The sequence below is a fragment of the Buteo buteo genome, chromosome 5, assembly GCF_964188355.1.
Source record: "Buteo buteo chromosome 5, bButBut1.hap1.1, whole genome shotgun sequence".
In the NCBI taxonomy this organism is placed as follows: Eukaryota; Metazoa; Chordata; class Aves; order Accipitriformes; family Accipitridae; genus Buteo; species Buteo buteo.
The window spans coordinates 14,471,138-14,497,620 of record NC_134175.1 but is presented as its reverse complement, the minus strand read 5'-3'; the positions used below and the strand labels follow the sequence as shown (position 1 = coordinate 14,497,620).

At 39.8% G+C, this 26,483-nt stretch overlaps 1 protein-coding gene across 1 annotated transcript in view; it reads left to right on the top strand.

Annotated features, from left to right (window-relative positions):
• The window catches only part of SPAG16 (sperm associated antigen 16), a 447,435-nt gene that overhangs the window by 8,341 nt on the left and 412,611 nt on the right, over positions 1 to 26,483 (top strand). Inside the window, exons 4-8 of the mRNA XM_075027914.1 lie at positions 2,150 to 2,277; positions 8,544 to 8,681; positions 21,094 to 21,201; positions 24,458 to 24,575; positions 25,983 to 26,052. Of these exons, the coding sequence (XP_074884015.1) occupies positions 2,150 to 2,277; positions 8,544 to 8,681; positions 21,094 to 21,201; positions 24,458 to 24,575; positions 25,983 to 26,052 (562 nt within the window). The remainder of the gene's footprint in view (positions 1 to 2,149; positions 2,278 to 8,543; positions 8,682 to 21,093; positions 21,202 to 24,457; positions 24,576 to 25,982; positions 26,053 to 26,483) is intronic.

The following is a 26,483-nucleotide window of genomic DNA, read 5'->3' as shown; positions in this document are numbered from 1 at the left end:
TATGGGTAGTCATCCAAGGTTAATATTAAATTAAAGAAAGTTGCTAGCCTAGTATCACTCGAAGTCTGCAGAAGAGCTAGGAATTTAATTCTGGTTTCCTGAGGCCCTGTTCCAATACCGTGCCTGTTAGACTGCATTCATTTTTCCTACATTGTTCCCTGCTCGAGCTTCGGTTCCTGAAATGATTCTCAGTGCTAGTATCTAGCTAATAAATTCTCTTCTGCACAGATGAAATGAATTCCTATCATATTTCCATTTACTAAGGGAATCAAGCTGTGTCATTTCTTCCGAAGACTGGCTTTATAGATGCATTTGGAAAACTACAAGCAACAATATTAGATATTTGCCTCACTTAGACTAAAGAAAGAAAAGAAACAAGAAAAGGGATGCAGCTGCATGTCTGCAGATGTACTCTTTTTGGTTCTTGTATTACCACAATTAGAAAATAGAGCTGTCTGATGTACTGTATCTCTAGTAATGAAAATATGCTAAATATTACATTGCACTTGGCATATTGTATTATTCATAATAGAGTGTTACATGGCCTTGATCATCCATGTACAATTCTTTCTGTTTATATTAGGTAGGTTGCTTGGATTAAACACAACATTTTCTTTTGTGTATTAGACAAAATGGCTATGAGATTTTTCCAGGGTTTTTATTTTACCAGGAGAGATGCCTTTATCTCCAGGTAATTTATGCAGTCATGTTAATAGAGCTCCCACTAAGGACATGAATAAGCCATAAATGAATGGAGTTATCAAAAATCCCTGGCCTACAGATTCTTTTTTAAATGGATGGAGAAAATAATTTGCAGTCACAGCCTTTAGCATGTCTTGATGAATATCTCACTGGAATTTTTTTCAGTTTTGTTAGTACTGAAAAGAAGAAAAGAAGGTAGGCATGTGTGGAAGCTGTTTCTGCTTCTCATCTCTTCTCTATAGTGGTATCTTTTTTTTTTAATAATATGTGGCACACGTTATCATAGAATCTGAGTTTCTTTCAAGAGTGTGCTGAGTGATAGTTGTCAGGCCCAGGTTTGTTCTGTCATCCTCTCACCAGGAGGCAGGCATGCCCAGTGCAGTATCTTGTCTTGGATAGTAGCCTGCATCGTTGAGCAAGTCCATTGTAGCATTGTGCCCATGTGGAGTTCCCAAATGCCGAGACCCTCATATTTAGCAATGCCAAGTTGCTGTAATCCATTTGAAGTCTGAATGAATTAAGGGCACCTCTTTGACTGCCAGGTTGTGGCAGTCTCTCTCATCTGGTTATATTTGAATGCATTTTGTGGGGGAGTAGTCTCAGACTAGGTTGTATTTTTATTTTTCTCATACCTCCTTGCACCTTGAAATCTTTCTGGGAGAGTTTAGTATCAAGCTAAGCACTGAGGGGGCTGAATGGGGTTGAGTGAAGGAAAGAAATTTGCATTGCAACAGGAAACTGTGAAAGGGATTTTCTTTTTCTCCATAGTAGGCTTGTTCTGGTTTGTTTTGATTCTGCTTTTGGCAACTGTGCTTGACCCATGAGCTGATCTTATCTGAATAGCTGTCTATCTCGATGGCACTGGAGGAGCTGCATGTGAAGCCTGGTGTACCATCTGCATTCTGCTAGCACTTGTAGCAATGTTGTCTGGCAGCTTCATTTAGTGTCTGCATATGGATGTTGAGGAGAATTGATCTTTGTGATACTTCTTAAGAGATCTAATGATGGAGATGCAGTTCTTTCCGTCTCTCCATTGCATGCATCATTGCAAAAAAGAATATAAGCCATTTTACTGTCACCTTGGACTTTTGCATTTTTCATTAGATGAAGTACTGATTTTTCTTATTAGTAGTTTTTAAAGTTGCTGAAGGATGCAGGAGTATGAGAACTCCCTAGTCAGTGACAGAAGATCATCCATCAGTTTAAATAGTTTCAAGTCAGGTTCAGAATACTTGTTTAAATCAGGTGATTTTTGAGTTAGCTTCTCTATAACCTTTCACAGATCTTGACATTGGAAGGATCAGTGATTAAAGTGATCAATAAAGACAAGGGAAACATTCAGCTGTACTTCAGTAGATCTGTGACTTTAAATTACTTCAGAAATAGAAGGTATGATAATTACATTTTTCTTACATGTTTAATAAAAATTCGATAATTGTTATTTCAGGCTTTGCAGTCAGTTCTGACTTCTGAGAAATCAGTGTCTGAAATACCTGAAGCAATGGATGATTTCTTCTGCAATTTCCTGGTCAGATTGGGAATGTCCAGAACTCTTGACTGCTTCCAGACTGAATGGTAAAAATATTTTAAGTGACCGTGTTACTTTGAGAATTAGGAAGTAGATGCTCAGGATGCTAATATTTCCAGTATTTCAGGACATATTTCCAGAAAACTCTTCTGAGTACAAGTCATTCTTAAATAAGTAGTGTTTTACCAAATAATTATATTCATGTTGAGAATGAGGATGCAAACTATTGTTTTAAAGACAGACTTTCAAGAAAGCTGACTCCAGGGAGCTCCTAAACAGGTACCTTTTAAGGACTGTATGCATTTTGCCTAACTCTAGACATTTACAAGCCTGAAGTGGTCACCTGAGGCTGCTTTTGTGACCAGTGAAGAGAAATACTCATTTTCAGGATGCAACTCATCTAAGTTCTTTAAGCTGTCTGCTTTAAGACAAAATGAATTAAATTACACTTTTTTCAAGTATATTCTGCTTTCCACTGACTACCAATGAAAACTAAAACCAGCTGCAGTGCAGAAGGCATCACTGGATCAAATGAGTCCAATGCAAAACGACCAGCATTTCATTTTAGCAGTGCTGAGAAGTCATGTGGTTTTGTGATTTTCTTCCTTTCCAGAACATGGGTGCTGGCTTAAAAACTGAGTATTTTGTAGTATGCTATAGTATTTGCACCTTTAATTGTTTGGGTGTGTTTGGACATTCATCATATATACCTTGTGTTTTAAGTAGCATAATTAAAATTTTTGATATTTGGTAATTTTTGGTACATCAGTCAAATAATATGGTTGGTTTAGTTTTTTCTTTCTTTCATATAATAATCAGAAGAGTAAGCTCTTGAGCTGTTGCTGTCTTCTTTTTCCAAGCTTATACAGATTGCAGGAATTTTGCCCATCTTTTGTGTAGAAGTTTAAACATGCAGCTTTGTCTAAATACTCCACTCCCTCCACTGCTCTCTTTATATACAGAATCCTACAGGATGTATACTTTTTTTAATACTGATTAAGAATGATGTACCAGGAATGTTGCAAAGCTTGAAAGGAGAGATGAATTATTTTGGAGCAAAAGATGACACTTGTCATAAAGTTCTATTGAAATACTTACAGTTAAAAGATTGCTTTGAATCTGCAAGTTACATAAGAAAGATTCTGAGACGTGGAAACACCTCTTTTTGAATTACCTTGTAGGCAGTCTTTAAACATGAGAGGTTCCTAGATTTTTTTAATAAGGCCTTTTGAAATTGTTTAATTTGAAAATTAGTGAATTTGAAAAGTTAGAAACATCTTATTTTTTCCCACAAAAGCCTTGAAGCTTTTAAATTTTCTTAGAAATATTCTCTAATGGGGAATCATTGCTGTCATTTGCAAGGCTCTGGTCTTATTAGCGTAGAGCTCACCAATCAGGCGTTGCTTTTGGAATTAATAATGATCTGCTTTTTGGTAGCATAACAGTTCCACTTAAATGATTCCTTAGAGAAGAGCACTATAGTTCTGTATTCTTTTTCAACGAAAGAACTGACATGAATAGCATTAAGTTCTGAAGTTTAACAGTTTTTATGCTAAAAGATAACTAATACTAAACAGATATAAATAGTGACCCTTTTATGAAACTACAGCTTTCTTTGAAGGACTTACAGTCTGAAATTATCTCAATGGCAAAATTCAAATAGCTTTTTAACAGAGCAAGTGCAGGTCTTAGCAGGCCATATCTTGTAAATCCTTAGCTATATGTATATTTTTTTTCTCTGTAAGTAATATTTTTAATTTCAGTAGCATTACAAATGAGCTCAGCATGTCAGGATCTAATCTTACTGTATTGAGACTTTTTCTGCATTAATACCTTATTTCAAAATGTTTCATGTTGGTTTGAAACAGATAATTTACAATATTAATGAAAGTGAGAGAAGATTAGTGTACTCAGGTTCCTCATTATGTATTGGGACGACACTCTTGCTCTCATGCTGTGGTGATCAAGTACTAATGGAATTTAAAATGAGAAATTAATTAACGTAGAGAAGATTTATCAAAAGGCTTGCTTTGAAATAATTGTCTGTCTGAGATCTAAAGGTCACTTAAATTGGACCAAATTATCTGTGTTTATTTCAGAGTTTGAGAAAACATTCTGTTACTGTCCAGCTGTATAAAATGTCATGACTTGATTAAGTTTTATTTTAAGCGAAACCCACTCTTTTTCTATGATGCAATGAATAATTTTATCACACTTGCAGTGACTTTTTTTCCTTATGTAGTTTTTTTGCACGTACACTTTTTTCTTCCAGTTGTAATTTAAGGAACTTTAAATTAGACTTAAATTACTTCTAGAGTATCTAATTTACCATTAAATTTTCTATCATTTTGATATACAAGACTTCATAATGCTTTTGTTGCTTATTAAAGTTATTGGATTGACAGCTTTGGAGTATGAAGTGCAAGGGCTGATCAATTGTAAATTCATGTATCTGACAGTCTATACCTCCTAATCCCAAAGAGCTCAGTGCTGCTGGCAGCGTGTTGCCAGTCTGATGAGCAGATGAATCATTTGCTGTTCACACATGTGCACGGAGCTATCACTGTGATTAGTTAATACACTCATTGGATTGGTAATCTCTAAGTGTTCCTAGAGACCTGGCAGTGTTTCAGCCTGTGAGCAAAAGGAAAGCTGCCGACTAATTACGGAAACACGATTTGAAAATTCTTTTCCGTTTGATGTGGTTAAAATTATGAATAAACTTACGTGACCAAGCAAGGTTAAAAGCTATGTCTGTATTGTGTATGCCTTGCAAAGATTGCCTGGGTTGTGCATAATGGAGCACATGCAACAAAGCTACTGTGTCTTCTCTGAGTATAAAGGTAGACTCATTACAAAAAAGATTCCCTTTTGCAGAATGAAGAAAATGGATATACGTTGTGATCCTCCATGTCACAACTCCCTGAAGACAGTGGAAACAATCTGCTTATTTCAGGCAGACCTGAGTTTCCTCCGCTCTCTGTTCTCTTTGGCCTGGAAGTCATATGGTCACGTTAATGTACATTGTTCTCTGAGTTCTTAAATCCTGAGAGAAACGAGGGCTATCAGTTCCAGGACAGCATCACACTAAAACAGGTTCAAGTTTTGGATTAGAACTGGCTCAGAACACAAGTGAAGTAACCTCAAGTTTGTTTTGCGAAAAGCCATGTGGTCATACCTACTTTCTTGCCTATTGACAAGCATAATATGATAATATAAATGTTCTAGTTATATGCCGTAATAGATTGGAGCACTCTAGGGCAAAAAGGTGCTTTATTTTTCTGTGCTTATTACTTTCTCAGCCTTCTGTTGAAACAGTTTAAGAGGTTATCAATTGGAATGATAAGTTTCAGTAAGAAGTACTTGTAAAAGCTAAACCTTGAAATTTTAATCCCGGAATACATCTCTAGGTGAGTTATCCCTCAGTAAAGGATTACCCTGAGCTACATATCAGTTAGTTTATTGCAGGTCCTCTCTTCAACCTGTTTCCTTTAGAACTTTTAGAAACTTGAATTCAGTGTAATGTATATAGTAACAATGTATTATTTTTAGTCAGTCTGCACTGGGCTTTGATCATCTGTTCCTTAGGTTTCCAGATTCTTGGTTAATTTTAAAGTGTGATTCAAAAGTAATAACTCAGTTGTTCTGAAAAGCTTAGAAAAATACCTGTGTGTGCGTGGAACTAATTTAATTTGCAACACAGTTCCCTTCTGTAATGGAAAGAAGTGAGAACAACAGCTATTTGGCCGTTGGCTAGGTATGTAGGAGTTCTGCAAGTTTTACAGGACTAGGTTCATGAAAGATAATGAGCTTTCACAATGCAATTTTGTTGTGTGGTTTTCTATTTTATTTCTGCTACATGCACAAAAGCCTTCATTTTTAGTAGTGTTCTTAGACAAGGGCATAGTGAATTCATTGGTATTAATTGTATTTCATTAAAATTATCTTTCAGAGTTCTTAGCTCTGCTGGAGGCTAAGTTCATCAATTATCCATGTCTGATGTGTCTTTGCAGAAACTTGATGGTTTTCATGAGATGTAGTTAGGGCATTCAGTGGAGAAACTTTTCTGGCAGATGAAGGAGCATGTAGAGTTGTGATCATCTGCAATGAGAAGTGCCCTTATTTGTAATATTTCCAGTAGGAATTGTACCTGCTCATCAGTCAATGTTCATTTGAAAAAAAACAAAAGAAAAAAGACTAAGCTTCTTTCTCAGTATTAAAGCCTGTTGCTACTGTAATTTGCTTAAGAAAATGAAGTGATTATAGAATGAATTTTGCTTTGGACGTGTTCAGTTTAACTTTTCAAAAACCTTTCATCTACTGGTGGTGAATGTGGGTGACAGCTTAATTCACAGGCATGAGCATTCCTAGAAGTGTCCACAGAATGCAGATAAGAAGCATTTAGACATAAGAGTTTCTAACATTCCCCTTAATTTTTTTGGAAGATGTTAAGTACAAGTTGTTGTCAAGTAAGAATCCCTTATTCTACAAACATTTTTTGTTTCTGCAACATGTTTTATTGATCTAGGAATGCTGTGCTTACTGTCAAGTTTCAAATCTGCTGCTTGTGTCCAAGTGCAAGAGATAGCATTTAGTATAGTTTTATCTCTGATTATGGCTGTTCTTTTCATACTTACTTATTACTTGGAAAGAAAAGTAATGCACAGATTCAATATATTTTTCACCTGAAAAGGCAAATACTGTTCATGTTACTCGTTCTAGTGAGTTCCCACACAGAATATTTTCCAGCTACAGTCAAGATCAGCAGGGAAGAAGATTGTGGGACTATAGTCTTTATCTGATATAAATTATTTATAGCTCCACTGAACCTATGCTGAACTGATATCATAGCTTGTCCTTGTTTCAGCTGGGATAGAGTTAATTGTCTTCCTAGTAGCTGGTACAGTGCTATGTTTTTGAGTTAGGTATGAGAAGAACGTTGATAACACTAATGTTTTCAGTTGTTGCTAAGTAATGTTTAGTCTAAAGTCAAGGATTTTTCAGCTTCTGATGCCCAGCCAGCGAGAAAGCTGGAGGGGCACAAGAAGTTGGGAGGGGACACAGCCAGGGCAGCTGACCCAAAGTGGCCAATGGGGTATTCCATACCATGTGATGTCACATCTAGTATATAAACTGGGGGGAGTAGGGGCAGCAGGATTGCAGCTCAGGGACTAACTGGGCGTTGATCAGTGGGGTGATGAGCAATTGCATAGTGCATCACTTGTACATTTCAATCCTTTTAGTATTACTGTTGTCACTTTATTAGTGTTATCATTGTCATTGTTAGTTTCTTCTTTTCTATTCTATTAAACCGTTCTTATCTCAACCCAGGAGTTTTACTTTTTTTCCCGATTTTCTCCCCCATCCCACTGGGTGAGGGGGAAGTGTGTGAGTGACTGTGTGGTGCTTAGTTGCTGACTGGGGTTAAACCACGACATTGTGCACAACTGTAGCTATGTCATTGTCTTCAGTTGGTCTATAAAAGTTCATATTCATGAGTATTCTTAGCTTTCATTGACATCCTACCAAAAGATGGATAATCCTAAAAGATACGAGACTGACTGCATAGACTTTATGGCCAGGGCTTATAGAGATTCCCGAGTTGCTACACAGCATTACATGCTGCTCCAGATTCTCTTTTACTTCTCAAAATGCAAGTTAGTCTGTACAAGTATTTAACTAAAGTAGCCTTCAGACTTCTACATCAGGGAATCATGTTTTCTCAGGGGCTAGTAAAATAGGTAAATATTGGTAAATATAATTAAATAAGGAGAGGGCAAGATGACTAAACAGGAAGGAATGAAGAAATTTCCCTAGGTGAAGTCTGTATTCCATGTTGAAGATAGCTCATAGAATCATTCATTCAGGTTATCTGCAGCTTTGTCATCTTATTTGAGTCCTCAGAAAAAAAATAAATCTTGGATATATTGGAGCATATGAGATAAAAAAAGACTGTGAGTATATACAAATGTTATTTGAACAAGAATATTTTTTTTTCTGTCTTTTATTTAAGCTATTCGGAAGAAGGGAAGGGAAAGAACAATTGTTTAAATTGAAGTACTGTGTTATACAGGACATGTCTTTTGACTATTATGAACAATAATACATTTTAGAGTGAAAAGCAGTAAAATAGAACGGTGTGGTAGGATAGTACTGTTGCTAATTGTTAATGATCATTAATGGTAAATGCCTTGAGATGATAAATATCTTTGTGATTCTAGTTTAGGTAAATGCTAGCGTAAAAAGGGAGACATTAGTGAAGTGAGAGAAAGGAAACATGGAATAAAAAATCTCTCTGTTTCTTTTCTACTAGGTATGAACTTGTACAGAGAGGTATGTTCACAGCCAAAGATATTGGATTGGTTCCAACTGTGTGTACCCGCAACCAGCAACTTGAGGCTGAGAATATGCGTTTGAGGAAAGATTTGGAAAACTATAAACTTACTGCAAAGTATGTTGTTTGGTCTTAATGAAACTTTGATATACAGTAGTAAATGGCCAGATAAAGTAAACCCAAGTACTTAATGGAAATAGGAAGTTCCTGTTTGTTATGCTGGCTGCATGTATTTTTACTTCTAGGTGACACTTATAATTAAAGTTCATGTTTCTCAGCTCTATTAGAAACCTAAATCTTAATTTCTTTTATTTGTATTTACTGGGCTATAGAAAATAATTTTCAATATATGGTAATCAAAACAAATTACTACAAAGAATCATGACAGTATAATATGTAGAACTAAAAAATAAATAGTTATATGCATTTTGTATTAAAATACAGTACTATAAATTACAGATACCACAAAAGATCAACATAGGAAAAAAATCACTATACACTTCCTTTTTTTTTTTAATTGCAAAAAATCTGTCACTCTGGCTCTAGTGGTAAATGGTATGTCAGTGTAAATTACCATCATTGATTATACTTGTGTGTACATTGTAGTAGTTGATTTTAAAAGTCAGTTGTACTTCAGTCATAAGAGAGTTAAAATATTTAGTCTGTATGATGGAGAGATGCAATAATGAACTACATGTAATATAGCCTTTTCTGAAGAATGGTATGTCTTCACATGTATGTGTTCATTGAGAATTTACCCTGAGACCTAATAATGCACTCACTTCAATTTTGCCAGTGCATAGTTTTAAAATATGAAGCTGTAAAAAAAATGTTAACTCCATCTCTTTGATTTTCCTCAAGATTGCTCAAGCTACTAATTTTCATTTAGATTGTTCCTTTATGTGAAAAATAGCTACTCAGATCTTAAATGATCATTGCTGCTGATAATAATGATAATAAAATTATTTTCCAATGACAATGATTTATTTCATTTTAAATTAATAAATTAATTGGCCAAAGTCTAATAGTTAAGTAAACAGCTCTAATAATCAAGTCAAATAATGTGTAGTCTAAATATATTGTTGCACTGGAAGATGGGCCATACCAAAAGCATTCCTTTATTTAATCTGCAGCTTCTTTGGACAATGGGTAGTTAGGGATTGTGTCTCTCATTTGGGTGGGAGAGTAAGAAGCAGTAATGTGTAGTAAAGGAAGGAAAGATAAAATCTGGCCCTCCTGAAATTTATTATTGTCAGTAGTAATTTTAAGAGGCTTTCCTTTCTTTCTTTTCCTACCTTCCCCCCCCCACCCCCCCCCGAAGCAGAACATGCTATTACAAGATAATCTGAATGGATTATGACTTGGTAAGAGTTTTCCTGGGTTTGTTGCCTTGCTACATGATTGTTTAAGAACATAAAGCTCCAAAGCATTTCACCAAAACCATGGTCATGAATGAGTTGGGTTTTTCCCATAAGAATGTCTATATACTCTATGGGGTTGTACTGGGTTCAGCTGGGATAGAGTTAATTTTTACAGGAACCTGGGAGGTGGGGGCATAGCCGGGGCAGCTGACCTGAACTAGCCAAGGAGCTATTCCATACCATGTGACATCATGCTCAGTATATATATATGTAGGGAGCGGGCCGGGGGGGTGGATCCTCCTTTCGGTGGGGGAAGTGGCGGAGCGTCGGGTCCCGGGTGGTGAGCAGTTGCACTGTGCATCACTCTTTTTGTATACTCGTTCATTAGTACCGTTGTTGTTGTTGTAATTCCTTTGTGTTGTCCCAGTAAACTGCCTTTATCTCAACCCTCGAGGTTCCAGGTTTTTTTCTTCTTTTCTCTCCTCCGTCTTCCCCCCATCCCACCGGAGGGGGGCGGGAGGAGTGAGCGAGCGGCCGCGTGGTTCTTTGTTACCGGCTGGGCTAAAACCACAACAGTCCTTTTTGGCGCCCAACGTGGGGCCCGAAGGGTTGAGATAACGACAGATCTGGCCAGAGCGTGTTTGAAACAAATTTGTCATACGCATTTCTTATACTAGATAAATAGATGTTAGTCACAATGTTGATTAATTTGTTTACATGGTGGCGTTTTGTAAGTTCTTATATGCTCTATGTATTGCCTGTAGTTGCGTATCTCATCTCTGGGAGAGTGATTGGGATTATCATTTTGCTGTACTGGGCAATGTCGACTTGTGAAATGATTACATCACTGGTCATGAGGTTAAGCTGGTATCTGTATGAGGCAGTGATATCATTTCCATACCTTGGGCACCTTCTGTCGGATTTTATTGGTAATTACACCCAATTCATTGGGAAGTTGGGGGGGGATACTTCCCCCCGTCCATTCCCCTCCCTTTTCTCCTTCCGACTAATTACAACAGTTTTTGAGAATTTTTAATATCCTTTGGATGCGCAAGCCAGTGTGCTGTTAGTGCTATGCCTCCTGACTATGTTCCAGGTCTTGTTTAGGGCTACAAAAAGGCTCTTTAAGAGTACCACCCAGAGATCTGTCCCAAAGCTTGATATGCATGGGTGGCATGGCATGTGGAAGAATGTGGGAAGGTATCTAGAGAACTTCTCACCTCCAGTGACTTGGAAGTTCACTCCCGAACAACTACAGAACCCTGATGAAGTGATAGAATTTTTGAAAGCAAAATGCTATGGTTATCCCAGAGACACACAACTCACTGCACTGTGCTGGGCCCTGGCCGATATCTACCAAACACTGCTTGATATTAGGCAGCATCCTCAGGGGGAAAAGGGGGAAAAGATGGAGAATACGACAACATGCACCGTGGCTACCCCAACCCCGACGAGAAGCACCGTGGCTACCCCAACCCCGACGAGAAGCACCGTGGCTGCCCCTACCACGACAACAGGTACCATGGCTGCCCCTATCCTGGTGACAGATACTGCGGCTAAACCAGAAAACCAACCTGTGCCAGTATCAGTTGCCCCTGTACAGAAAAAGAAACACACAAAGAAATCAGTTCGCTTAGTGAGAGATGAAAGTGAACCAGGGCCATCGCGAGAACAGGAGGAAGAGGCAGAACCTGAAATAATTACCTGATCTCTATCCATGAGTGAGTTGCGTGACATGCAAAAAGATTTTAGCTGCCACCCAGGTGAGCACATTGTTACCTGGCTGCTCCGGTGCTGGGATAGTGGGGCTAGTAGTGTGGAATTAGAGGGTAAGGAAGCCAAGCAGTTGGGATCTCTGTCTAGGGAAGGGGGCATCGACAAGGCGATTGGAAGAAAAACACAAGTTCTCAGCCTCTGGAGTTGACTTCTGTTAGGTGTAAAGGAAAGATACCCCTTCAGGGATGAAGTTACATGTCACCAAGGCAAGTGGACCTCCAAGGAGAGAGGTATCTAGTACCTGAGGGAATTAGCGGTGCTGGAGGTGATTTATAATGATCCAGAAAATGGGCAGTCACCCACAGATCCAGATGAAGTCCAATGCACACAACCGATGTGGTGGAAGTTTCTACAAAGTGCACGACCAACCTATGCCAACTCATTGGCAGTAATGTCCTGGAAAGAAGGCTATGGACAAACGGTGGATGAATTAGCTGTCCAACTCCGGCAATACGAAGGAAGTCTCTCTTCCTCCCTACGGGCCTGTGTCTCAGCTGTAGAGGAATTGTCCCGAGAGTTCCAGCAATTCAAAGTGGATATGTCCTCCTCCTCACCTGTACAGGCCCGCATCGCAGTTATTGGGAGTAAGCGTTCCTCTGCCCAAGAGAGAGGAGAGAGAAAGTACACACGACGGGCTAACCTGTGGTTTTACCTGCGTGACCACGGAGAGGACATGAGGAAGTGGGATGGAAAACCTACCTCAGTTTTGGATGCACGGGTACGGGAGTTGTGAGAAAAAGTCATCAGAACAGAGGATTCTTCTTGGAAAACTGCTGCTCCAGTTTCCTGTGAGCAGTCCCCCAGACGCAGTAGATGGGCCGATCTCATTTCTGATCCTCTTGAAGGGACTTCTGATTCACGTGTGCAAAAAGTGAGTAACGGATATTCTAACCAGGATTAGAGGGGCCCTGCCTCCAGCCAGGTGGAGGAAAGGGACAACCGAGTCTACTGGACAGTGTGGATTCGATGGCCTGGCACATCAGACCCACAGGAATATAAAGCTCTAGTAGACACTGGTGCACAATGTACCCTAATGCCATCAAGTTATAAAGGGGCAGAACCCATCTGTATCTCTGGTGTGACGGGGGGATCCCAAGAGCTGACCGTATTGGAAGCTGAAATGAGTCTAACCGGGAATGAGTGGCATAAACACTCCATTGCAACTGGCCCGGAGGCCCCGTGCATCCTTGGTATAGATTATGTCGGGAGGGGGTATTTCAAGGACCCAAAAGGGTACCGTTGGGCCTTTGGTATAGCTGCATTGGAGACGGAAGAGATTGAGCAGCTGTCTACCCTACCTGGTCTCTCTCAAGACCCTTCGGTTGTGGGGTTGCTGAAGGTTGAAGAGCAACAGGTGCCAATTGCCACCACGACGGTGCACCGGCGGCAGTATCGCACCAACCGAGACTCCCTGATCCCCATCCATAAGCTGATTGGCCAACTGGAGAGCCAAGGAGTGATCAGCAAGACTCGCTCACCCTTTAATAGTCCCATATGGCCCGTGAGGAAATCTAATGGGGAATGGAGACTAACAGTAGATTATCATGGGCTGAATGAAGTCATGCCACCGCTGAGCGCTGCTGTGCCAGATATGTTAGAGCTTCAATATGAACTGGAATCAAAGGCAGCTAAGTGGTATGCCACAATTGACATTGCTAATGCATTCTTCTCCATTCCTTTGGCAGTGGAGTGCAGGCCCCAGCTTGCTTTCACTTGGAGGGGCGTCCAGTACACCTGGAATCGACTGCCCCAGGGGTGGAAACACAGCCCCACTATTTGCCATGGACTGATCCAGACTGCACTAGAAAAAGGTGACACTCCAGAGCACCTGCAATATATTGATGACATCATTTATGGGGCAACACAGCAGAAGAAGTTTTTGAGAAAAGGAAGAAAATAATCCAAATCCTTTTGAAGGCTGGTTTTGCCATAAAAGAAAGTAAGGTCAAGGGACCTGCGCAGGAGATCCAGTTCTTAGGAGTAAAATGGCAAGATGGGCGTCGTCAGATCCCTGCGGACGTGATCAACAAGATAGCAGCTATGTCCTCACCGACCAATAAAAAGGAAACACAGGCTTTCTTAGGTGTTGTGGGTTTTTGGAGAATGCATATTCCAAATTACAGTCAAATTGTAAGTCCTCTCTACCAAGTTACCCGGAAGAAGAACGATTTTAAATGGGGGCCTGAGCAACAACAAGCTTTTGAGCAAATTAAGCGGGAGATTGTTCATGCAGTAGCTCTTGGGCCAGTCCGGACAGGACAAGATGTTAAAAATGTGCTCTACACTGCAGCTGGGGAGAATGGCCCTACCTGGAGCCTTTGGCAGAAAGCACCTGGAGAGACCCGAGGCCGACCCCTGGGGTTTTGGAGTCGGGGATATCGAGGATCCGAAGCTCGCTATACTCCAACTGAAAAAGAGATATTGGCAGCATATGAAGGAGTTTGAGCTGCTTCAGAAGTGGTTGGTACTGAAACACAGCTCCTCTTAGCACCCCTGCTGCCAGTGCTGGGCTGGATGTTCAAAGGGAAAGTTTCCTCTACACATCACGCGACTGATGCCACGTGGAGTAAGTGGATCGCATTGATCATACAACGGGCTCGCATAGGAAACCCCAATTGCCCAGGAATTTTAGAAGTGATCACAGACTGGCCAGAAGACAAAGATTTTGGAATGTCGCCAGAGGAGGACGTGACACGGGCTGAAGAGGCCCCGCTGTATAATAAACTGCCAGAAAATGAGAGGCAATATGCCCTGTTCACTGATGGGTCCTGTCACATCGTGTGAAAACATCGGAGGTGGAAGGCTGCTGTATGGAGTCCTACACGACAAGTTGCAAAACTGCTGAAGGAGAAGGTGAATCAAGTCAGTTTGCAGAGGTGAAAGCCATCCAGCTAGCTTTAGACATTGCTGAAAGAGAAAAGTGGCCAGTGCTCTATCTCTATACTGACTCATGGATGGTGGCAAATGCCTTATGGGGGTGGCTACAGCAATGGAAGAAGGGCAACTGGCAGCGCAGAGGTAAACCCATTTGGGCTGCCGCACTGTGGCAAGATATCGCTGTTCGGATAGAGAAGCTAGTGGTAAAAGTACGTCACGTAGATGCTCATGTACCCAAGAGTCGCGCCACTGAAGAACATCAAAACAACCAGCAGGCAGATCAGGCCGCCAGGATTGAAGTGTCTCAGGTGGACCTGGACTGGCAACATAAGGGTGAGCTATTTATGGCTCAGTGGGCCCACGATACCTCAGGCCATCAGGGGAGAGATGCAACATATAGATGGGCTCGAGATCGAGGGGTGGACTTGACCATGGACACTATTGCACAGGTCATCCATGAATGTGAAACATGTGCTGCAATTAAGCAAGCCAGGTGGTTAAAGCCCCTGTGGTATGGAGGGCGATGGCTGAAATATAAACAGTGGGAGGCCTGGCAGATTGACTATATCACAATCCCACGAACCCACCAAGGCAAGTGCCATGTGCTTACAATGGTGGAAGCAACCACTGGATGGCTGGAAACATACCCTGTGTCCCATGCCACTGCCCAGAACACTATCCTGGGCCTTGAAGAGAAAATTTTATGGCAACACAGCACCCCAGAAAGAATTGAGTCAGACAACAGGACTCATTTCCGAAACAACCTCGTAGACACCTGGGCCAAAGAACATGGCATTGAGTGGGTATATCACATCCCTTATCACGCACCGGCCTCCGGAAAAATTGAACGATACAATGGACTGTTAAAGACTACATTGAGAGCAATGGGGGGTGGAACCTTCAAACATTGGGATACACATTTAGCAAAAGCCACCTGGTTAGTCAACACCAGAGGATCTGCCAATCGGAGTGGCCCTGCCCAATCAGAATTTTTACATACTGTAGAAGGGGATAAAGTCCCTGTAGTGCGCATGAGGAGTATGTTAGGAAAGACAGGCTGGGTTAGTCCTCCCTCAAGCAGAGGCAAACCCATTCAAGGAGTTGTTTTTGCTCAGGGACCTGGGTACACCTGGTGGGTGATGCAGAAGGATGGAGAAGTTCGATGTGTACCTCAGGGAGATTTGATTTTGGGAGAGAATAGCCAGTGAATTGGGCTGTATAATATTTAACTGCTAAATAACCTGCCACTGCATGTCATTGTAACTATAATGTCTATATGCCATATCAAGGGTATTACTGTAAGAATTACCCAAATGACTGCAGCATGGACTTTAAAAGTGAGCCAAGTACAACAGCAATAAAACTTGAACTGGCACCCAGCAATTTCCTCAAGATCAACATCTTCGACCTGCAGACCAAGGGCGTGAGTTGCAACAAATGTACTAGCCACAAGTTCCAGAGGCAGCATGCAACAACCCAACATCTCACACCATCTCTCTTATCCTGAAGAACTGTTACAACAGATGGAGTCCTAAAGTCATGGACTAAATAAATCGATGGACACATTAGAGGAATAGCCCATAGGCTAATGGAATACCATTTGTGTGTGTGTGTGTGTGTGCAGGGGGGAGAAGAACAAGTTCATATACTTATATATATATATAAGACAAGGAAAGTGGTAGTGGTTGATTGGAAAATGTGAGATCTGGGCATGATGTAGATGGTATAGAATAAGGGGTGGATAATGTCCTGGGTTCAGCTGGGATAGAGTTAATTTTTACAGGAACCTGGGAGGTGGGGGGCATAGCCGGGGCAGCTGACCTGAACTAGCCAAGGAGCTATTCCATACCATGTGACATCATGCTCAGTATATATATATGTAGGGAGCGGGCCGGGGGGGTGGATCCTTTTTTCGGTGGGGGAAGTGGCGGAGCGTCGGGTCCCGGGTGGTGAGCAGTTGCACTGTGCATCACTCTTTTTGTATACTCGTTCATTAGTACCGTTGTTGTTGTTGTAATTCCTTTGTGTTGTCCCAGTAAACTGCCTTTATCTCAACCCTCGAGGTTCCAGGTTTTTTTTTTCTTTTTTCTCCTCCGTCTTCCCCCCATCCCACCGGAGGGGGGCGGGAGGAGTGAGCGAACGGCCGCGTGGTTCTTTGTTACCGGCTGGGCTAAAACCACGACAGGGGTGCCAGAAAATTTTTTGTACCAGATGCCTAGTTAAAAGGCTGAAAGATGACTTGATAATGTGCAACAGGAAGAAAGCAGGAGAGGGAAAAGACATCACGAGTATGCTATGTCCCTACAGGCTATCTGTTAAATAAACTCCCAACACTCACTTAAGTGAACTGTGCTAAAAAAAAATAAATAAATCCATGAACTGAAACTGTGCCCTGCTTTTTCACATTGTAGTGTTTGATGAAACCTAAAATAGCAGTGTTGTGGTGGTAAACACATGAGTCGTCACCTATTTGGTATTCCAGTGAGGGCAGTGAGATATACGGCAATTCTATATGACAAATTAGAAGTGGGTAAATTGTGTTCATTGGCATTTACTCTTAAATACTGCACTTATTCTGCATGTACCTTGTTAAAACACTATTAAAATTAGTCCTTCTTTCTCCACTTGTGGGGAGAGCTTTATTTTCAGTCTTTCTGCTAATACTAAAATGGAATATATATATAGATGTGAAACTTGGTTTGTGCTAATGGTCACTACTTCATTTTTCAACCTTTTTATTTCAAATAACTTTCAAAGTTTCCACTGATACTAATGTTAACAGTTCAGCACTTCTGTGAAATTCATTTCACTTTGCTTTGAATAATTTATGAATTAAACCAGTACTGTTTCTGGAATAATGGGTGAAACTGAGCATTTTCGCTGTATGTACCATGAGTTACAGTGTTCCTTTGTGTCTTTTGCATAAACCCTCATCATAATACTCTATAATAAATCCATTCACTGTTGTGACCATTAACAGCATTTTTTCTTGTTCATACGTTCAATAACTGGAGTCAGTACCCTTGCTATGATAAAGCAAATATTCCAGCAGAGGCCAAAATTACTTGGAGGACAATTGGAGTTGAGAAAGAATTCACCAGCTTATGCTGAAAACAAAATGCCTAAGAGCACTGAAGAAATGCCGATTTGACTGGTTAGAAACGAAGGATTTGTAAGCAAAAAAAGTCTCATATTTTGCTCTGTGGATTAGTCAGAAAACTTTCATTGTGGGATACAGTGCTGTGATGAAGAAAGCTTTCAATTACATTTAGTATTTCTGAGCTTGGTACTCTTGCTATCTTGCAGAAGAGAGATGTTATTTGGGACTTAGGCAGTATGGGGGCCGAGGATAAATGACTGTAAACCAATTATCTCCTGCTTTAATGTTGTTTAGCAATTGGTGGAAGAGATTCAGTGTCTAGAAGCTAACTGTAATTGTATTTTGGTTATTTTAATATAGTATTTACATGACTGGATGGCAAACAGGTGGGCAAATAGAGTAGACTGCTGGCTGTTGGTTACATTTCACTGTGGCATTTCATTATTTAAAGAGAAAATCACAATCAGCTTCACTTCCTGTATACAGTGCATATGTTTTTTTAATATGTTGTCTAGTGTCTGAAGGCATCTTGAGATGTAACAAAGCCCCTGAATGCATGCATTAAAAGAAATATCAGCATAATTCTTTTACTCTGAAGCTAGTGATAGTTATTACCTGATGGTTTAGATACACTACTAATCTTTATTTAAATTATTTCTAGAAACAGACATTGTATTGCGATAGAAATCAAACCTAATTTTACATTGGTTTGCCATGTCACAGTAGTTAAAGTGTACCTTAAGTGTACTGTCTTCTCTTTTATCTTGAAGGCTACAGTTAAGCCCTGATTGATTGGTAAGGGATGTTATCTGCTGCAATATTTCTCTAATGGAAGCATAGATATTCTTTCCAATATGCAAAAAAAATTTGAAAATATCTCTGAAAATTGTTAACTTTTACAGGAGACTAATTTGAATTCATTGTCTTCAGTGATGATTTGTTATTTAAGCATTTAATATTCTAGTAATATTTGCTTGAGTTGAATAATAGATTGCGATTTCATAGAAACATTAAACTCTGCTTGTCTGATGATTTAAAATAGCTTGAATCCCATATATTTTGTTGTTTTCCTATGGCCAGACCCTTTGTATTGCCTTTGTATTTAAACATGTAGGTAGACAACATAATGGTATATCAGGTTGAAGATTGTGTTAATCACAGGGACTGCTAACTGTGATATATATAAGTTCTTTAAACATTTAGGAATTTATTAGGTAGATGGAATGAACGTTGTGTACAGCTTTTGTCTGAGGTTTGTGAGTTCACAAACATCAGTTAGGAAGTTTAAACATTTGCAGGTATCTTTCTGTACTGATTTTTGGAAACACGCTCACAAATACACACCCAGTTTACAGCCACAGTAACAGTCAAAATATAAAGCAATCCTGGAAATCATATTTATTATTACTGTTAGTGCTATCACCAGCAATAAAAGCCTCAGCTGATCTACTATTTCTGTGCCAAAATCTAACCGTTCCCACACATATTTCTCCACTTATACCATGGAAAAAATAAAGTGCACACTTAGTTGTATTGTACACCATATTTAAATGTGTCTGTTTAATTACGTGGTACATTTAGCATCCTTGCTGCTAAATGCTATATAAACTAGATAGAGTAAAAGCATGAGAGTGTATGTTTTCTGAAACTGTCTTTATTTTTATAAAAAATTTAGGGCTACAACTTGCAGCATCTTGGGGAATAAAGTCACACCTAAATTCAGTGGGAACAGGGCATGTAAGTCAGCTTTGAAAATCCCTGCTTGGATTTATTGCACCCTGTCCTCTTCTGCTATTTTTATGAAACGACTTGCTTGAGAAAAGTTTAAATGGAGAGACCTGCAGTCTTTGATGTATATCTTAAGAAATGGATTTTGGCTTTGCTATGGCTGTAGCAATACCTTTTACTCTTAGAACAAGCCATCTGCTTAGCTCTGAAGGGGCAGGTTTTGTATTCAAGATCTTGCGGCAAGTCAGATTTTGTGAGTGGTGTCATGGAGTTGTTTCACAGAACTATCCTGAGACCACTGATTCATTTACCTCTCAAGTGTTTCGCTGTTCATAGGAGCTTGAGCAGAATCATTATTCTGTACTTTGCATCCCAATACCAATATCCTAAGTTACTCTGTTTCACAACTTCTGGTATTTGTACACACGCATACACAAAAGTTATGTGCATGCCCACAGCTCCTTTGAGCTTTTCACAGGGCTGCTGCAGGGGCAGCCCTGCCTGTTTTCATTTCCCTGCCAGCTTTTCTCAGCTTTGACTAATACGTAGCGGCATTAATTCACTGTGGTCTTCTTCAGGTCTTTCTAATTGTTCCTGCTACAAGCAATGATTCACATATGAATGTACATGTATAAGTATGGTAGTTTGTATAGGTAATAAATATAGCAAATGCATATGTAATAAATATAAATTATTTGTACCATTAAATATAACGTACTAGCAGCTATGGGTCATCTTCCTGGACCTGTGATTTTTGCATACTCCACTGTCATAGTGGTTTTCCTAACTCTTCAACTCCTGTTGTAGAGGAAATGAGCTTTATTTTTGCAAAGAGCAAATATCTAATTTCTGTACAGGGTAATTTCAAGCTTCCTTTGCAATTAAACGATTCATGTACTAATCTTTCCTGCCAAACCCGTATCAGTAAAGGCGAGGAGAAAATGTATGGAATATATACAGAGTATTTTCTTTTATGTTTATGGAGCAGAGTATCTCAGGGTGTCCCATGGCTGTGTGTGGAATGTGCTTAGAGAATAACAGGTTATCAGTATGTTTGCATTTAATTCTGAAATGGATTCCTCTTGCTTCCTGCTGTCACATACAGGGGACACTTGGGGACAGGCTGCAAACATGATTGAACAGAGCCTGGAACTTTTTTAGCACAGGTTTTTCCAGAAGCTCTCTAAATGCATGTATTTGCAAGGCAATGATACAGTTATCCTTTGTGTGTCCTTCTAGCATGTACCATTATGTTGGGCTCCAGATGTGATGTAGATATTAGAAAATCAGTATTGCAGTACCTTTTCGTGTAGAATTTTAAACCCACAACAAAAGTATTGTTTTCTAATCACCTGTAATTTAAATGTGTACTTCCACAAGACCTCTTGTGCTTAAAGTAAGGTTGACCTCAACTCTTGAGATTTATAATGCCAGAATTCTTATGGATTCTATCGAAAGGAACTGAGGGAAGGTGAAGAGTACCCATGGTTTTTTACATCAGGTGGCAGCAAAAAGACCTCCAAAGTACATGTTGTCCACCACAGGGCATACTACTAAAAGTTTCCAACTTGGATACAGTAGGCATGTGCATATCTGAAAATTAATTCTATATGTATTCAGCATACCTGATGAGCAGTTAATAGGAGGAGATTAATACTTCTTTCTTGCATTTTCTGTTTACATATAGCAAAGCTAAAGAGGCTTTCCTAAAAATGCAGAAAGAACGTGACTTCCATCGAATGCATCATAAGCGAGTGGTCCAGGAGAAAAACAAGCTTATTTGTGACATTAAAAGGTAAAAAAATTATTTTAATTACTATACATGAAGCATTAAAGATAATGTCTTTAATTATTGCCTGGTATTGAGATAATGTTGTGGAATTTGAAGTGCTAAAGTAAAGCTTGATGCATTTAGTGAGTGTCCTGGTAAATAGCAGTTCTATCTGACCATTCTGCCATGTCTCTTAAACAATTTCTAATGTGTTTTTGGAATATTTTCCATGGTGCGATGTGGCATTGTTATGGGTTTGTGTGGTGGGGTTTTTGGTAGCAGGAGTGGGGCCGCAGGGGTGGCTCCTGTGAGAAGCTGCTACAAGCTTCCCAGGCTCAAAGTCGGATGCGTCTCTGGCCCAGGCTGACCCCATCAGTGACAGTGGTAGCATGTCTGGGAGAACATATTTTAAGGGAAACCGATAGAGAGTAGTGGGATTGGAATGTGAGAGGAACATCTATGCAGATGCTGAGGTCAGTGAAGAAGGATTCGGGGGAGGAGGTGTGCTGGAGGAGGTTGATGCCCCTGCAGCGCATGGTGAGACGGCAGCCTGTTCCCCTGCAGCCCATGGAGGTGAGCGGGGGAGCAGATGCCTCCAAAGATGGCCATGACTCCATGGGAAAGCCCGCGCTGAAGCAGGCTGTGACTGAAGATCAGCCCGCAGAAAGGTCCCACACCAGGGAAGTTCATGAGGAACTGCAGCCTGTGGGAAGGACTCACGTTGAAGAAGTTCATGAAGGACTGTCTCCCATGGGAAGGACCCAATGCTGGAGCAGGGGATGAGTGAGGAGTCCTCTCCCTGAGGAGGAAGGAGCGGCAGAGACAATGTGTGGCGAGCTGACCCCAACCCCCATCCCCTGTTCCCCTGCGCCACCGGGGCGGAAGAGGTAGAGAGAACCAGGAGTGGAGTTGAGCTGGGAAGGAGGGAGGGGTGGGGGAAAGGTGTGATTGATTTTGTAGTAAATTAAATTGGTTTTGTTTCTTCCCCAAGTTGAGCCTGTCTTTTGCCTGTGACCGTAAGTGGGGAGTGATCCCTCCCAGTCCTTGTCTCGACACACAAGCTTTTCTTTATATTTTATGCTCATCCCACTGTGGCCGGGGGGTGTCACAGTCTGACAAATTATAGTCAATGTCTCAAACATTCATTAAAGAACTTTGGTGGAGAAAACGGCCTCTGTAAAAACACTGGAGTTTTGTGAACAGGACAATGTGGCCGGAGGAGAGGGCCCCACGGAGGGTGGGACCGCACTTCTCCAAAGCCGCAATTCCTTATCTTAAGTGACCAGGAGAAGGAGCACAGCATATGCGCCTGGAGGAGGATGCCCCATGGAAGATGGGACTGTGCTTCTATCTTAAACGGTCATACCAGCAGGAAAAGAGAGGCAGCTCTGCAATGAACCCCCGCCCCCAAAGCTCACTGACCGATTGCGGAGAACCCCGGGAATAGGAACTGCTCGTGTTGAGACCATCAACTAACAAACTATAAAAGAAGGGTGAACGAGTTCTCGGTGCACACCCTCTGGAACTGGATCTCTACGCTGGCTGGACCAATGCTGGACCCACGACTGGTGAAACCCTTTCCTTCTCTCTTTCTTTCTTTCTTTTACTTTCTCTCTCTCCCTCTTTTCCTTCTCTCTTTTCCAGAGTCCCTACACCTCATCCTTTTAAACATAAACTGTTGACCAAGTCTGAGACTAGGAGTGGATCTAGCCACCCCTGGGCTCCTCTTTGAGAAGGAGTCCAGAAAGCAAGGGGGTCTGCTCTGAACCTCATGACTCAACGGGAGGGCTCTCCTACTGACACAGTTTCATGTTCCTTTTTCCATTTCTTTTTCTACTCCTCCCTTTTCAAACAGTGGCTTAATGACATGTTGCAAGGTTCATATTGATAAGTTCACTTGTATTTGGGCAAGGTGAGCTAGGTTGAATAAATGTTGATTGTTGTTTGAACTCCCCTGGTGTCGTTTCAACTTAATTCTGACGAAGGAAATCCATGAACCTGCGTCGCTCCAACTTTGGGATGCGATGGCGGGGGAAGGAGTGAGTGCGCAGCTGCATGGTGCATTGTTACTGGCTGGGCTGAAACCACAACAGGCATTAATAAATACACAGTATTTCTAATAGTTGAAAATATAGATGACATTTTCTTTTACCCAGATATTTTTCTGTAAATATGTAGTGATTTCTGGGTTTAGATCCTTTATCCATTTTAAGGGTAATTGGTATTATACTGACTTTAGAACCTTTGTGTTCATGATTCCTGTTGCTTTTTTTTTTTCTGTCCTTTTACATCTTGAGCTTCCTATATGAAACTCGCGATGTTGCTTTAGTTGCAAATAAGCCCGAACTAGTGCGTTGGCACTGAGTTATAATAATTTATTTTGTAATATTTAATTCCCTAATTTTGTCATTCTGGGATTCTGTAAGTTTTCTATTAACTGTTTTGCTACTTTGCCTCTATGAGTAGAACTTTTATATTTTTCATCTGAAGATCAGTGGGCCAGGTGAAAGAGTTGAGTTTAGAATCTCTTCTTTGCATATTTTTATTCCAGCACTTGTAAGCTACTCCCCAATGTTATTTTAAAACATCTGCAGCTCCAAACAATTCACAGAGTTTTTTTGATATTGTTATCCATCAATGCATGTAATAGCAGCTACATGTTCTACATTTTTAATCCTGAAATCCATACATGCTAATGCAAGAGAGCACTAGTCACTGACTTATCCTCTGTGTGTCAGCTATTTGTACAATGCAGTATTTTTCAAGTTGTTAGTGTCATGTGTTTCTCTTGAGAGATTATATATCTGACTTTTGGTCTGAAGAATTAAAGTGGTTAAGTATTCTGAATGTAATGTGCAGTGAAGAAAGACATAGTAATCATATTATGACTGTTTTGTCTAGATTAGGATCTTAGTTGGTGGTTGGATAATAGCTGTAATTTTTTTCTTCCAGTGAAATATCATCCATCTGCAAGACAACAGAAATTAACAAAAATTAATGTGCAGTATGTGTATAAAGGATTAAGAATAGGTCAGAATTGGATGGATTGTTTTAAAAGATATGACTAAACAAACTATGAATCCTCTTATTGATCTGACTGTTTTTTTTTTTCTTGTGGTATTCCAGTTGGGTGGTTACATACTAAATAACTTTGCTATCTCCTCTGTGTTGATCTTTTGGCACTTTTAGTCTTTTATTTGGGGAGGGAAAAACTTACACAGATATAAATCTCTGATTTAACTCATCTTTGAGGTATCATTTGTCCTCTTCTTGTTCACAGGCTGAAGGCACACTATGCATCATATGAACCAGTGCTGAAGCAGCTGACTGAAAAATACCAGACTACACTGAGGGAGAAAACGTTAACTAGTTTGGAGAGAGACAGAGCAGTTGGGCAGGTAAAACTATGGTGAACACCACTTGCAAAGCTGTAAGGAATGCTTTTGGTTTTTACTTTGTTAAATACACAGGATGTTTCTGTTAAAGCAACTCACTTATGCAATAGTTTGAAGCAGAATATTTTAGTGAGTTTCATGATATTTGGTGAAACATTAATATTGAAAGTATGTGAAACTTAGTGCCAAAAAGTAGTAGTTCTCAGTCTGTACTTGCTCAGTGCTGCTCTTACACGAGTCAGCAACGTGCAGACCCTAATATACTTCCAGTGTCAACAGATTAAGGAAAGGTGTGATATTCCCACAGATTCACATGCTTCCATTTATCCCTTCAGAAAGCTCTTATTTTAACTTTCTTTATTACTATTTATTTTTTTTTTCTAAATAGATCCAGGAATGACCTACTAGTTTAGGAAAAAATACATTAAGAGATCAGAGATAGTTTTTCTGTCTTGTGAGTGGAATAGCAGAGTAGTATTTTACTCCTATAATCTTATCTGATGTATGGGTTAGTATGCAAGATATTCTGCACCTTTAGCAGGTTCCACTATAAATACAGAAAGGATGGATGAAGAACAGAAAATTATCTTGCATGTGTTTAACTAATAGGTTGTTCAAAAAGAGAAGGAAAAAAAGAAAGACAAAAACATCGCAAATGCATTGCATTTCAGCAGTAGCATCAACTATATGTGGGTAACATGAAAGGAATTTACCATACTTGCACTCTCTTCTAATAGTCCTCATCTCTCAATTCCTCCTTTCCTCTGCCTCCAATTTTTCTCAGGTCACCTGAGGGCTTACTTTTAAAAGACTGAAGATTATATGTTTGAAATTTCACTAAGCAAACGAAAATGTCCTATAGAAAAAGAAAGGTTACTGTCCATATACAGTTATGCTGAATCAGGAGTACAAAACATGTAACAGTTCCAGTGACATGAAATTTCAGGAACGTATGTAAGGCCTATCCAGTTATGTACTGTAGGCATTCTGGAGTGATGACTTCTTTGGTAACACATAACATCATATTTTTTGGCATTTTCTTATGACAAAGCTATATGTCATATTGTGCTATTAAGTTAAAGATCAGTGCAGTGACAGCAGTGGCTAAAAGTTGATGGTGTAGTACAAGCCCTAGTATTCTATGTTTGCATAGTTTTAATAGATCTGTAAAAGTATTTTGAGAGATTCTGGATGGCTTGTATTTTATCGCACTGTTTCACTGCGCCTTTGCAAAATCTTGAATTAGGAGTAATGTTTATAACTTTGATACAATAATCATAAAAGTAAACAATTATAGATGGAATTTATTACTTAAATATGCAGGCATAAATGCTGTGTGTTGTGAACAGACAGTTGGAAAGCAATTTTTTCATATTGCCTCTCCTTGTTCTCTTATCTTTTTAAAATTAGGTTACAGGTTTGCAAGCCACATTACAAAATTTAGAGTCCAGATGTGCTATTCAGATTCCTGTGACAAAAGGTAAAATATTCCCATCACCAAGCTCAAACTGGTTATAGGTTTTTTGTTGTTGTGATGCATTTCAAAATTTGGTGTAATGGTAAATAAAAACTATTGCACTATAAACATTTTATCAACTGTCCTGGTGATAGAGCAGCAATTTATCATTTGAATATTTATTCTAAAATGTACCAACTAAAGACAGTGAGACTGCTGATGGCAATATGGAATATGTGAGTAACTATGGAAGGACTTCATCCTAGAAATCTACTTTGTGTCTGATTTTATTATTTTATCCACTAATACTTTTTTTTTTAATGCGAGTGTTCTTTTTCAGCTCACTCTTATAAAGGTATATATGGTGGTCTGGACACATTCTGAAAATACTGTTGTTACGAAATCCAGCCTCTTATTTTAGCATGTCTCATTTTTACAGGAGGTTGCTAAGGTTA